Source organism: Gopherus evgoodei, chromosome 3 (genome assembly GCF_007399415.2).
Source record: "Gopherus evgoodei ecotype Sinaloan lineage chromosome 3, rGopEvg1_v1.p, whole genome shotgun sequence".
Taxonomy (NCBI): Eukaryota; Metazoa; Chordata; order Testudines; family Testudinidae; genus Gopherus; species Gopherus evgoodei.
This window is the reverse complement of record NC_044324.1, coordinates 211777933-211793157: the sequence shown is the minus strand read 5'-3', so window position 1 is coordinate 211793157 and position 15225 is coordinate 211777933. Positions and strand designations below refer to the sequence as shown.

The window sequence follows — 15225 nt, the reverse complement described above, 5'->3', positions numbered from 1 at the left end:
TCAAGGCATGTGAGAAAAAAGTCTAAGCAATAGAGAAAAGACAGTGGCTGGATATTTCTCTTTTTCTAGCATATTTGGGGAGTGGGGGTTCTTCAAGTGATGTTCCCTGTGTGTATTCTACACGTGTACACATGTGCAACATGCGGCTGAGTCTGGAGCTTTTCCGTAACCAGTGCCAGTTGGTCTGCACACGCATGGTAGATCTCATCATGCTCCAAACAGAGAGTATAAAGGGCAGTGCAGGCCAACAACTTTCCAGTTCCTTCTTACAGCCTCATGGCCTGAATCCTCTCTATCTGCTTTATCTTCCTCTATTTTTAATGCCTGTAAATACAATTTGTAAATAGGTTTTTGTACTTTTTGTAGTTTAGGCTTAGTGTTTGTAGTGTTTTTCTATTAGTGTAGTTAGATTAGTTCTTCTTGCCCCAGATAGCTTCTCTCAGTGGAGAGGGATGATGCCAAGAGTCTTGGAGTTCAAGAACTGTGTCTCCTGTCCCCATTCCTTCTCCATTAGCGATGAACTCCAGCTCTGCCTTTATTGCTTTGGTGAGGCTCACATCTCCACCGAGTGCAGTATCTGCTGCTTCTTCCCTCTCCAAATGCATGAGGGAAGAGAGCTCAGTCTATGGAAACACTTCGTGGAGCAGTCTGAGGCTCTTCTTGAATGCAAGCTGGGAAGACCGCTCTCCCCTTCCCCCCGCCAAACTGCCAGCAGCACCCCTCTGAGCACAAGCTCCGGAGAAGAGGCTAAAACTCTTAAGCCTAAAAAACCTACTCACAGGAGTAGGGGACATGACTATGGACATAAGGACAGATCCCCCATCCAGATCTGCTCTAAGAAAAAGGATCCTTCCCCATCTCGGTCAAGGTGAATCTTCACATGTGGATCCTAAGGAGTTTAGAATGCAGAAACCTACTATTCAAGAAGGAGAAGCACAAAGGAAGAAGAATCTGATGGTACCAATTCCAGCTCCATCACAGAAGCCGAAAGATCAGTACCCACTAATTGGTGGCCACTAGCCCTGTCTGTGTGTTCTGTGCTGGGACACCATTTAATGGTTCCCACATACTCTGTGTGATATTCTCTGATTCTTAGACCATCAGATACCCCAGATACCCCGGTACCCTCTTCAAGAACTCCCCAAATACTGGGAAAGACTGAAATGTTTACCTCGCTGGAAGATATTTGCCCTCTTTCCTACCCACAGTCTCCTCTTTTATTGGGCCTGGCTTTCCTTACAGACATTCCTATGCCCTGAAGAAACCATCTTGCAAAGAAGACAATCCTCTCTCATTGCATCCACAACTCAGAACATCTTTCCAGCACTACTGCTAGTAGAGCAGGTGCGTATTATTTCACTGAGTGAATCTGATGCTCCAGATGAGCCTTCCCTCTGTCCGTGTCCCCCCCTTCCCCAGCTCCACCCCCACCTTGAGGGAGATAAGCCTGGACAGAAAGCACAGGAGATTTTAGAATCATCTGTCTCCTTCAGAATATGGCTACCCAGGAGACCACTGGTATTCTTCTGCCTCTTGTGCCCGTATCCCAAAAAAGGCTGAAAAACAACATTTCACACATAGTTTTGATTCACTTATCCAGTGTCCAAATCTTTAGCGGTGCAAGCAGCAACAGACAGGTCAGCATACAGTACCCTAAGACTGTCCCAAATGACAAAGGCACTACATGCCTCGACTTTTTGGGGAGGGAAAATATTTTCATTGGCTAGTCTCCAATTCAGAGTTGCTAACTATCGGGGGCTGATAACAAAATACGATTTGCCAGAAGCTGGGAATGGGCAACTGGATGGATCACTTGATGATAACCTGTCTGTTCATTTCCTTTGGGGCACCTGCCATTGGCCACTGTCAGAGGACAGGACACTGGGCTTGATGGACCTTTGGTCTGACCCATGGCCATTTTTATGAATTATTAAAAACTTCTAGACTTTAAAGACAAACTTCATTGAGGAAAACAGGCTGGTGGCCAAAACATCACTCCAAGTGGCAGTAGACACAGCTGACAGCGCCTGCGGAGCCATCGCCACAGCGATAGTCATGAGGTGCGAATCATGGTTTAAATCTTCAAAGTACCCTAGGGATGTCCAGAATGCCACCATTTCCTTTGAGTCTAACCTCGTTAATTAAAAGACTGATGAATCTCTACACTCTCTTAAATACTCTGGGATAATGTTCCATTCCCTGGGCATTTACACTCCAACCCCCAAAGAGGAAACATCATAAGCAATCCTATAGCCCAGACCTCCCATTCAGGCATTTTATTATCAGTGCCCTTATGAATTCCTACACAGAAAACAAAAGGTTCAAAGGCTCAAATATGCTGCTTCTACCTGTATGATCACTACTCAATAACTGAAGAAACTGTAAGAAACTATAATAGACAGAAGATGCTAATTATTTGCTGTTTGGACAATTTTAAAGCATTTTATGCTCATAAGGCCTGCCTCTGTCTATTTGGAGGAGATTGTTATTCAGTATCAAAAATCTCTCTCCGTGGTGGCTCCTAAAACACTGCAACAACATATGGTCCATATTTCTGAATTTGTAGCAAAGCCACTTTACAAGTTAGATATCTTCCCTTCAACTGTAGGCTTCAATTTCTTAAAGCATTGTTTGCTAAATGGGACATCTGAACGTTGCCCATTATTACTTCACTGTTGAAAATACTTTTTAGAGTTTTGTTCTTTCTTCACAAGATAGCACAGATTTTTTTATTAAATATTTGGAAGGCATTTGTTAAAACAGATCTGTTCCTTTTCTTGAAATCAAAGATTACACCTCTGTTTCCAGACTACTGAAAATGAAATAGTAACCAGATCTTACATTCTAGTTTACAGACCTACATAACAGAAAAATAAAATACAGGAAGGTGTTTGTAAGTGAAGTGGATTTTGTGAGATTCAGGAGTGGATAACTTGTAGTTTTTAAAAGCTAAAAGCTAGGTCTTGATTATAAAAGTGAAAAATTGTTCACTTAAATTCCTTCACATTCCAGTTGTCGGGTCTGATATCTTTGCCATATTTGTAAGAATAATTCACTCATTTCTTTTGATAATATTTTTTAAAGTGCTTTTTGTAACTACAAGTAGAACTCAGACCAACTCTTAACTCATTGCATGGCAGTTTATAAACAGTTGTCAAAATCAACAACAATGAATTAGATTACTATAGTTTTTTGATAGCTATATGAGTATCTTAACAAAACATACAAGTGATCCAAAGTACAGTGTCAAGAGTTGTCTCTGGAACACATAACACATTGTCCTCTTTCTTCTATCTTGAAAATTCTTCGTTTGCTTTCAGTTTCAGCACAGATACATTTTAAAATTGCCTTGTTGTTGACCTGGAAGGCCTTACATGATTGAACAAAACATGAATCACCACAGAAAATGGATGAAATCTAAATCTGGATCCTTTGCTTATAGCACCCTTAAATCTGTGTTGTAGCTTGTTCGTGTGTCTGTTAAAATGAGATTATTTCCTGATTTTGCATTTCTTATATGTTTGTCATTAACACTGAAATGAGTATAAAAAGCAAGTTGCACTTAAATTGCATGCCATCATAATCTATGGAGTGACCTGTAAAGCAGGGAAATATTATACACTTCTATACATACCAGCCATTCTGATCGCCCTTGCCTCGCCTCTCTTCCCTTCCTAATCTTTCCCTATTTGACTTCATTTTTAAGGGCTGCAACTTGTCCAGATAATCTCCCCTCTTGCTCATCGGTGATGAGATCATCCCCAAGAATCAGGCTTCCACTGGCATATAGAGCATGAGAAATGATCCATTCTTTGCAGTTTCTTCTCTTCTGAGAGTAGAAGTCTGTTCCACATATGGCTGAGAACAATAACAGCTAATCAGTGTGAAGGATGGAACTCCTGTTCTGACAGGATCCTGTCTGAAAATCTGTTTTGCAGGATGGTTGGGGCTGATGGTTTCTAAGACCTTGATCAACATCATCCTTGAAAACAAGTTTTCATGGTTTTTAAGTTACACTTTTTGCTATGGTTGATTTATTTTTCACACCGAGAAGCAACCGTGGTAACATGAAGGCTCAGAGTATCACGTGGCTCAGATCTCAGTAGTATCAGTTACCACCATTTCTGGTTATTCAGTATATACAGAAATGTTCAATACATACTTTAACTCAAACTATTGTTCATGTGTTTATGGTTAGTTACTACATGTTAGACAGTTTAATCTATTGTTAAATTTCTTTTACTCTACTTCAAATTGGTTTACAATGTTAGGCAGAACCTTTGGCATTTTGCTTATTTTATTTGGAAGGTGTTTATCTAGCACAGTGTAAACATTAGGCTGTGCCAAATTGATGGGTGTGTTCTTGTCTGTATATTGTTTTCAGAGCTGTCACTTGTGATGACTGCTGTCTTGTCTATGTATAATGCTTCCATCGTATTTTCTGTGTTTTGACTTTTATTCTTGATATCAGATTTCAGTTAGTCCTTCCTTACAATTACTAAGCTTCAAAAATGTAATGTATGCCAATATATGGGTGATTTTTCTTTCTTAAAAGCACATTGTGAATGAAGCTGGTAATGAAGTGAAAGTAGGACACTTGAAAAATTTGTCAATTATTGTTTCATGCAGAGTATGATAAAGACAATCCTTTTGTCAGCCACAACTATGCCTGAAAATATTATTTAATATATTGCACTGTTTTAAAAAACATCTTTTTGTCTCATCAAACTACGGAACCCCCTTAAGAAGCTTGAAATCCGAAGTAACACCCATTTTATGTGAAAAGACAGGAAACGTAGGTTAAAATCTGCTCTGTGCCACCCTAGAAAATTTAGGAGGATTGGACCCGCTTGATATTAAGTCACCATATTTTATGTGTGTGGAAGTAACATAGGCCCATCAAGCCATGACCAGTGAGTCCAGGTAGAGAATACTCTTTTAAATGCATAATACTTACGAGACATCCCAGTAGATATTATTAAACTTAAACCGGAACAGATAAACTGATTTGTAGATTATGCCTTTAGAATCTGGGGAAAAAAAGTGATGTGTAGAAAAATCAAGTTTATCTGACTTTATCTCCCATTCTACTCCCATAGTTAATGCAAATCTCAGAAAAACAAGACTGCCAGATTTTTGGACTCATCAGATCGTGCTTGAAGAAGATACCTTGTTTCATGGAGATAACTATAAATCTTAGGGCACTTTTTACAAACAGTAATAGGGTATAGCAAACATCTTTTCCAATATTTAGAGCTGAGGCCCTTCTGTTGTACCTGTGACTGTAAGAGAGGGAGACTTGGATTCCTAACACGTGTAGAAGGCTTAAACCAGTGGTCCCCAACCTTTTTTGTCTGGCGGGTGCCAGACGGCAAGCCACGGAGGACCATGGCCGCGGACAAGAATCCGCTGAAATTCTGCCAACGAGTGGAAACATCAATAGGTGTCGCTGCGGAAATGCCACCGACAAGCAGCATCATAGCCGAAATACTGCCGAAAATCAGCGGCATTTTGGCGGCGCTGCCTGTGGATGACGCAGCTTGTCGGCAGCATTTTGGCAGATACTCGTCCACTGGCTAGTATGTGGACACACTTAGACGCCCTGGTGGGTGCCATGGCGCCTGCGGGTACTGTGTTGGGGACACCTGGCTTAAACCTTTGGTCCTGCTAGGCATGGAGGAGGATTGTATATGGAATATGTTCTGCTCTCAATTATTTGTGTTTAAAAATATTCAAACATAGCAGACTTCAGAAGGTAGTTTTCCCAAGCAGATGAACAAATCATCCAGAGCATTTATTTAACTCAGATGGGCATATTTAAATCTGTGAAAGAAATTTTAAACAGTAAGTGACTCTCAGTCTTAACTAAAGCAGAGGTGCTGCTCTGCTATAATACAAAAATGTATTTAACCACCCGAGGTTAATGATCAGTAAATAAAAGTGAATCAGTTAACAGATAGAGAGATTGCAGCTATTGGTGTGAATACCTTTATCAGTGGTGGCAGTACCCCAAAATCATTCTGTTTGGGGGAAAAAGTTGAGACCAATCCTTAAAGCAATGACTGACCTCACATATGTGATAGTGTGGTGTGAGAGAGTTATGTATTATTTGTATTAAAAGTAATGCTTGGCTGCTCCAAACTGAGATCAGAGCCTAGCACTCTGCAAGCACGTATGCACTGCCATTATGGAAACATCACAAAAATAACAGTAGTAATGACTAAGGCTAAGATTTTGTCACAGATATTTTTAGGAAAAGTCACAGACAGGTCATGGGCAAAAAGGAAAAATTCACAGAATCTGTGACCTGTCTGTGACTTTTACTAAAAATATCTGAGACAAAATGGAGATCTGTGGGACCCCACACCACCTGAAGTGGGGCAGCTGCACGAGGGCTAGGAGATGCCTTCAGCAACTGGGGATTGTGGGGTATCCTTGCTGCCTGAAGCTTCGGGGGGTTCCCACTGCCTGTGGGGCCTGGGTGCCTCCCGTGTCAGCTGGGAGCTGTAGGGTAACCCTCCTGGCCACAGCCCCATGGACCCCCACCATTCAGGAACTTGGGGGTTCCCCCACTGCCCGTGGTGGCTAGGAGCTCCGGGGGCTGCCAGAGGCAGTGGGGGTACCCTGCAGCTCCTGCACCATGGTTGACAGGGAACCCTGCAGCTCCCGACCACTGCAAGCTGAAGTCACGGAGGTTGCTGGAAGTCACGGAATCTTTGACTTCCATAACTTCCGTGACTAAAGTGTAGCCTTAGCAATAACTGATGAATCTCAAAACATTTGGATAAGCAGTAAAAATTCAGATTATCTATTAATAATAGCGTGAGATGATTAGTAGTATTCTCGCTTAACAGATGAGAAAACGAAAGCACAGTCAGAAGTGACGTAGTCAAGATCACATAGAAAAAAATTATGCTGCACCATAGAGCCCTGGAGGCACCAGCCACAATGCAGAGCTGTGCACATAGTCCACATTCAGTATTGAGTAACTTTTTAAGGGCCATATTCACACGTTATATAGGTTTCTAAGGAAACAGATAGGTGCCTAGCACTATTAACAAAAGTGCTTAAGTGAGTTAGGCACTGTAAGTCAATGGGAGTTAGGTGCCTAGCTGACTTAAGTGCTTTTGTAAATCCCACACTAGGCACTTATCTGTATTAGGCACTTAAATACCTTTGTGTAAATCTGATCCTGAGTCTACTACTGAAACTTTATTTCCCCCCCTTCTGGTTAGAATGGAGTGGTATGGAAAGCATTTCCTGTAAAGTTGCACTATAATAGTGCTAATCCGTAGTCAACTGTATATTATTTATCAAATATATTTCAGAATTACTTAGGTTTTTATTGTACCACCAACAGTATCTTGGCCAAAAACATTTTAGTGTGTGTGTAAGGCAAAGTTGCTTGCTCACAGTTCTGCTTTGTTCTCTCTTGCTTTTTTTGAGAACTGATCAAACAAAATACAAAACATGTACAAGGAAAGGTGGCTACCTGTTTCATAAATTACTGTTACCCTACTCACCAGCAGTATTCTGTGAAGTCTTCTTAATGAAATAAACATGGTGTCCCTGGAGATGGAATATCTTGCATCTCACACCATCGTCAAGTATAAAGATATCTCCTTAAATAAATTTCACAATTAAAAAAAGTATCTGTCAACTCAAGTATTTATTTTTTATATGAAAACAAGATCAAACATCTGCTACCTAAGTCAGACAATATCAAATTGACTTTTAAAGTATGTTTTTTGTTATGCTGACAGATGCATGGCTTCATGACACAGATGCCAATTTAAAAGTTACCCGTGCTGTTAATGCTTTGCAAAGAGATGGTCCCAAAGAAATTACATTTTTACAATTTTGTCAAATGAGTATTACACACACACGCATGTAACCAATGCTATTCAGCTATGTGATTAACAATGCCAAAGCATGTTCTCTCAAGACATCACAAAAAAAATAATATTCTAGTCATTTATGGTTGCTAAATTCAACTGAATTGACAGCAGATGATAAAAGCTTCACTGTCAGTAAATATGTCCATTTAAAAAATCAGCTTTTTTTCACTTTTTAATTGATTTGGCTGTAATATTAAAAGGATTTTTGTGAATATTGTGACAGACCTAGGCCAGTGGGATGCAGGAGTCTGGTGGAGGGCAAATATACTGGTCACTGGCTGAGTAGTTTTCTGTTCCCTGAGTGACCAGAGCAGCAGGGTCTGCACTAGAGTAGTCAGGAACTTGCTAGAACCAATTAAGGCAGACAGGCTGATTAGAACACCTGCAGCCAATCAAGGCAGGCTAATCAGGGCACCTGGGTTTTAAAAGGAGCTCACTCCAGTCAGGGATGGGGGAGTCAGAGGAGAGGAAGTGTGTGTGAGGAGCTGGGAGCAAGAGACACAAGGAGCTGAGACTGAGAGGTTGTGCTGCTGGAGGACTAAGGAGTACAAGCGTTATCAGATACCAGGAGGAAGATCCTGTGGTGAGGATAAAGAAGGTGTTTGGAGGAGGTCTTGGGGAAGTAGCCCAGGAAGGTGTAGCTGTCACACAGCTGTTACAAGAGGCACTATAGACAGCTGCAAATCCATAGGGCCCTGGGCTGGAACCCAGAGAAGAGGGTGGCCCGGGTTCCCCCCAAACCTCCCAACTCCTGATCAGACACAGGAGGAGTTGATCCAGACTGTGGAGGAGATCACTGAGGTGAGCAAATCTGCCAATAAGTGCAGGACCCACCAAGGTAGAGGAGGAACTTTGTCACAATATTCAGATATTTAAATTAATTTGCTTCAGCCAAATTAACTATTTTTTTAAAAATTATTTTCCACAAGAATTCAAGAGGTCCAAAATATGCATAGAAAGTGAAATTTGAAGGGAATTTCAGGATTTGTTGCAGAAGTTCTGTGCTTATTCAGTCAGGGAGCACAAACAATGCCATGTGACTTCCCTAAGTAAGGCAGATCAAATTTAAAATGTTAAGTTCCATCCATATTTGTAAAATATATTAATACTAATATTAATAATAATGAATATATTTTGACAACTTGAGATCTCCTTGCTGATAATCTACAGCCAGAAAGAGACTACTTTTGCTCAAATTGTTTTCTCCAAATTATTTGCATGTCTGTGTTTTCTATGTTTTGGGAGGAATGCTGGTGTTTAGCGTGAAGGCCAATTGCATTGGTCAGAACAGGCATGCACCAATGGGACTTGTTCTGTTGTCCTGTAATTGCTGATCATTTATTTCTTGAGCATGGAATAAAGGCACAGTCCTGTGGGGTGCTGACCATTTTCAACTCCCATCAATTTCAGAGGACCATTAAGGCCTTAAGCACCTCACTGGTACTTGGTCCAAAACCCAGTGGGCAGACTTGTGTTTTTTTATGTGAAGGATTATTCCTTAGGGATTAATCTGAGTCTAGGAAACTCTCTTTTTACTTCTGATGTGATGGTACCAAATCTAAAACTCAGGAGCTGAAAGCTATATTACCTCTTCAGGACCAAAATCTGCAGTCTGCACCCAGGCAAATTCCCACTGACTTCAATGGGAGTTTGCTAGTAAGGAATGCAGGATCATGTTCTACCAGCATTTGTACATTGTTGACATTTTTACAAATAAGCGCCTACAGTACAGGCTGCCTGAATTGTGTGCTAGAGAGACAAGGTGAGATACGATCTTTTATTGGACCAACTTTTGTTGGTGAGAGAGACAAGCCTTTGAGCCGCACAGAGCTCTTCTTCAGGCAATTTGTGTGCTGTCACTTGGCTTGATATAAATGGGCACACATTTAAAGGCATATTTCTAGGTGTGCATTATAACTAGATTTTGAACATGAAAACTGGAGAACTTGCTGTGGGCTGGAGATTGCACAGAGCAGTTTTAGCAAGGGTCAGGGAAGTGGACTCAGAAGGGTAGCTTTGGGAGGGAATGAGGAACAGCTCTCACTGTCTCTTCCCACAGTTTCTCATATACCTTATCTCCCTATTATCTCTCTCATTGCAGAAGCAGAGTCTTTCTTCTTCTCCTCAGATCTGGTTAGAATTCCTGTGCTCAGCTGTGGATGAGGGGATGAAGACAAGAATCATGGCTGCTGGCCCAGGCTGGATCAGTATCTGACTGCAGATGATGGTTGTGTGTACCAGTAGGTCCTAGGCTCAGTGAACTTCTGACTGGGTGTGTGACAGGAATGTCTCCAAGTCTCATGCAGGGTCTGGTGGTTTTATAGGTTGGAAAAGGCAGGCAGAGTGGCAAAATGTTAGCATTCTGTTTGGGGCAAGAGTCCTTAAGGTGCTGTCAGTGTCCTGAAAGGCAAAAACAGTAAAATAGAACAATGTTAATGAGTTACTACAGTAATTCTAAGAGTTGTATTTGATTGTGATACATTGTGGCCAAAATCTTTGTTTAAGATGGTTGTTACTATTGTATTTTTATAATGCTAACTAGTGTGCTATGTTTTAATAAGTTCTACAACTATTTGAAAGATGAAAATTGTCAAGGAAGGAGGGGAATTTAATATCATCTAAGCAGATGAAAATGTTAGCTGGATATCCTAGGAAACTTTCTAACAGTGAGGTTTATAAGATCTTCGGCAATTCTCCCAAGAGAAGTGTTTGAAGCTCTGGAACTTGAGTTCATTAAAACGAGAATGGACAAAGCGCTCTAATACACTTCAGAAAATAATACTGCATTGCAGAACGATAGTGTTAGATGATATGTTAGGGGCTTTTCTCTTGTTTTCAGCTTGTCTGATTTTACAGTTGTGCTTGTTTCCGCTTATACATGTATTGATGAATGTTATTGCAGTGAGAGTTGATATTGATTATTAAAGTAGTTTGGAAGCTGCTAAAAAAGTAAAGGTTACGTCAGCTGTTTGCATTTCATGGAATTCTTTAAGTCATACTTTTCTTAGGTATTGCACTGAAATTCAGTGAACATAGGAGGTGGTAAAAATATGTGGATCAAAGCCTCTTGCTACTCTTTGCAATATATGTCATTTTATCTTTGCAAAGCAACTTGTTGTATAGGGCTACAGTTGTGTTACCTGCTAGCATTTTTCAGATGATACCCATGAGTCTAAGGGATTCTTGCTGTGGTATGATAACAGTAAATAACAATAACAGAACATTTTTTTTTAACAGGGCATTTGTGTTAGTTACTAAATACACTATTTTATGAAAAATGTAGCTTGGCAATTGTGACACTGCCTCTGTCGAGTCAGGGAGAGCTGGCCGCTGATGGTATGACTGAAAGAAGATATAAGAGATGTACAAGAGTACCCAAAAGAGAAAAGAAGTAATGAAAAAGCAAACTAAATAGACAGTGTACAATATGAATTATTTAGGTTGTTAAAATAAATCATCAGCAAAACCTACCGTATGGATTTGTGCTATGTCAGAATTCATAATTTGGTGATCATAAATTATTCCTACTAGTCCAGCAGTCATGGTTGCTATAGACATAGTTTCTTTCAAATAGTAAAGCTCAGATACTAGAAAGAGATGCATGCAATACAACATATATTATATGCATCCGCATAGCCGGGGGGCTTATCTATATAGGGGCATTCAGGAAAATTAATCCAAATTAACTAAAGGGGTGAATATAAAATAGATTAGCTAAATTGCAATAAATCCCTGTGTGGACACTCTAATTCAGAATTAGGGCTACATGGTCCCACAATATGGATTAGAGGGATGTGAACTGTAGCATACACTAATGGGTTGCGCTATAACTGTCCCATGTAGACCCTGCTACTGTAAACTAAAAGGTACCTAGTTCATGTTAATGTAATCCTGGTTGAAATGGGACTATATTAACACAAACTAGGTATCTTTTAGTTTGCACTAGCAGGGTCTATATATGAGGCAGTTACAGGACATCACTTGAGTGCGTGCTGTAGCAGCTCACACCCTTGTAATCTGCACTGCGGGGCCATGTACATAAATCCCCAAAATGGCCGCACTTCACTTAGCTTAATTCACTCCCAAAGAAACCATGTGAAAAGCAGCTTCGCTTTGGAAGTGAATTAAACTGAGCCAAATTAAGCCCACTTTAATTCTGAATCAGAGTTTCTGTGTATGGTTTTAATGCAGTTTAACTAATCCACTTTAAATTCACATAAAAATTAATTCAGATTAATTTTCCTGAATATCCTTGTGTAGACAAGCCCTTTGGTTCTGAAGGAAGGAAAGTTTTACAATCTCACTCTTCCTTTGCTCATCAGTAAGGTATGAAGGTCGGAGAAGAGTGCTCGGGCCTCTTCCCATTGATTAAATAATTAAGTAGAGTTTGAATCTTTATTTCCATCTTTTCATCCAATTTTTTGTGCTAAGGGAACTTGCATTTCCCATGCAATTGTAGGATGAGTACTTCACTGAAGGGGGCAAGCCTATCAGCTTACCATTTCCCCATTCTTGTGCCCAAGTTGTGGAGGGACAATGAGTGGCTGCAGCCACACCAGCTCAGTTTGAACAGCTGTTTTGAATAGCCTTATTCTGCAAACTACTGCTGTGCATAATTTACCCTTTATGACTTGGACAGACAGCTGAATAGATACAGTAGAGCAGCATGTAAATATACTGGGTGAAATCATGACCCCATTGAAATTGATGTGAAAACTCCCATGGATTGTAATGGGACTAGCGTTTCATTTACTGTGTTTTTACAGATGTCTGATTAGAGGATAATTTGCTTTTCACTAATTTTCATCCACAAAGGCCCTGTCATACAGGCCCAGGAGAACTGGTCACAGAGGGCACCAAAGCCCATTTGCTGATCTCTAAACTGGCAAGGGATTTAGCGCCTTTATTTGGTTGTCATAAAGGAATGTTGCATGGACAATTATACAATTTCAGAAGTTTATGCAGTTTAAAAGTATTACTATTTGCATACATTATTGTTAATTAAATTAATCTACAGGCCAAGAATTGTGGCATGATATTTTACAAATAAAGATTTTGAGAATAATTTAGGTAAACATCTTTGGACAAACAGATAAAAATAGAGTGAAAACCAGTAACTTTGTTTTTGTTTTAATAGAATGTACATTCTATAATATGAATAATCAGTTTCAACAATTTTACACTATAAATATACATTTGTACCTTATAAATAAATACTTTCCCCTTCTGTTTCATTTCATATTTAAATTTAATGCTAATTATTCTCCTTTTGCTTTTCCTAGCTAATTCCAGTCTTCTTGGAGGTGGAGGGGGTAAGTCTTTGTTTAACATTCTCCTTACTCTCAAAAACACTATGTATGCGCCGAACGAAAACAATATTCAAGTAATGCCGATAACCACAATCGCCACAGATCATCTTGTTTATGTACAATAAGTTCCAAATGTAAAACTACCTGAATGGAAAGAAAACCAGGTGAGCTTTTTATCCTTTACATACAGCCAGGAGGTTGTGAGCATTCCTTTCAGATATGGACCTCGTAAATGTCACCAATTGTCACCTCAAGCTTAGGCTGCTGTGCTGTGCTCTGTTTGGACCACACCTTAGAGTAATTCAGAAACCAAAGTTGGGGTATCTGAAGTTGTACTGCTAAACTTAGGTGTATCTTTAAGTTATTTCAAGGGCATCTGTGGCCCATGGATAAACATTCAAGAAACTATAGCAGTTGTAATTAATAAAATTATGTTCATACATTTTTACCTCAGCTGTTCACCCCGTATCTGTGAGATAGTGCAGCAGAATAACGCTTTATTTCTAATCTTTTCTTTTTGTTGTTTTACTTCGGTGTGAACTCTTAAAATTGTGAGCTAGTGAGGCACAAGCTTGTGTAGTGCATGACAGAGTTGCTTCCAATATTGTGCAGAAACACCATATTTTTCCCCTTTTAATACATGAAATCATTTTGCTTTTCATGTATTACTGTAGCCTTAAGATCTTACAGGAGTTAACAGTTGAAAAAAATCATACAGGGTTAAGTTTCAGCATTTCTCTTGCTCTCTCTCTTTTCTGGAGGAGGAGTGGGGGGAAAGGCTCCAAGCTAGAAATTTCACAATACAGTAGCTGTAGGGATAGCTATTAATCTTTCCTGACTAGAGTTAAAAGGATCTGATGGTCACAGCCTACATATGCAATTGGAAAGGAAAGGATTCAGTAAAAAGATTGCTGTTGCTTTTGAGACTCAGAATGATAAAGCTTTGTTTGCACAACCTGAACAGTGTAAGCAACCATCATTCCTGATCCATGAAGAGTGGATTCTCATGTGAAAAAGTGCTTCAAAACTACATTGAGAGGGAGTTAGAAACATGAACAGATTTTTAGTCCAAATATAGATCAGAATGTAAACCTACAATGAAGTGTTCTCTAATAATTTTCTGGCCAAGTTAATCTGTTTCTATTTCTTCGACGTGGTTTGTGATGCAGCAAATTTGGTTTTATTATTTGTATTACTCTAGTGCCTTGTGTCCTGCCCAAGGTAATCCCTCAACAGTGATTGATGTATAAAAGATGAGCTTACTATACCATCTCTTAAGTATTTATTCCCATTTGATAACTTTAAAAGTCAGTGCAAATACTCAAATTTCAGTCAGGTTTCCAGAGAAATGGTTATTGTAGAAAAGTTTTAGTTATTGACTTTCTGCAGTATTTATTCAGCTGGACTGTACTTCAGAAGTTGGATAATTGTTACTGTGGCACCACAGAATGTAGCTTGTCCTCTTGGCACAGTCTAACAGACAGGAAGATGACCAGTCTTCAACTGGGATTCAGAGCAACCATCTCTGCTTTTCCAATTTGATTCCTGCTTGACTCAAAGCCATATGCAGAAAGGTGACCTTTGCTACCACATCTTGATGCCATTTTTGTTTCTTAACCCAGAAGGTGAAAGGCACTTGCTCCAAAAAGGCAGACCCTGCTCTGGAATCTAAAATAGACCTGAAAGGAAGTGAGGAAATTGGTTAGTAAAACTTCAGAAATTCAAAATGGAATCCCTCAGAACCACCATAAATCAAGGCGTTTTCCTGGTATTGGTGGATCTGAGGACACCCAGCTACAAATCCCCATCACTTACTCTCTCTAAATGTACCTAGGGCTTGTGCTGAACAATGGTCTTTCTAATAAGCTCTTCTCCATTCAGCCTGGAATTAGACCTGAGAATGTTGGTAAAGGTCAAGTTGCTCACATAGGGTACGTCTACACTATGGGATTATTCCAATTTTACATAAACCGATTTTATAAAACAGATTGTATAAAGTCGAGTGCATGCGGCCACGC

The 15225-nt window shown here is 39.8% G+C and overlaps 1 protein-coding gene across 2 annotated transcripts in view; it reads left to right on the top strand.

Moving 5' to 3' along the window:
• MACROD2 (mono-ADP ribosylhydrolase 2) overlaps nucleotides 1–15225 on the top strand; it is a 1360465-nt gene that overhangs the window by 314211 nt on the left and 1031029 nt on the right. For both annotated transcript variants that reach the window (XM_030557958.1, XM_030557957.1), the window contains exon 4: nucleotides 13181–13210. In XM_030557958.1, the coding sequence (XP_030413818.1) occupies nucleotides 13181–13210 (30 nt within the window). The remainder of the gene's footprint in view (nucleotides 1–13180; nucleotides 13211–15225) is intronic.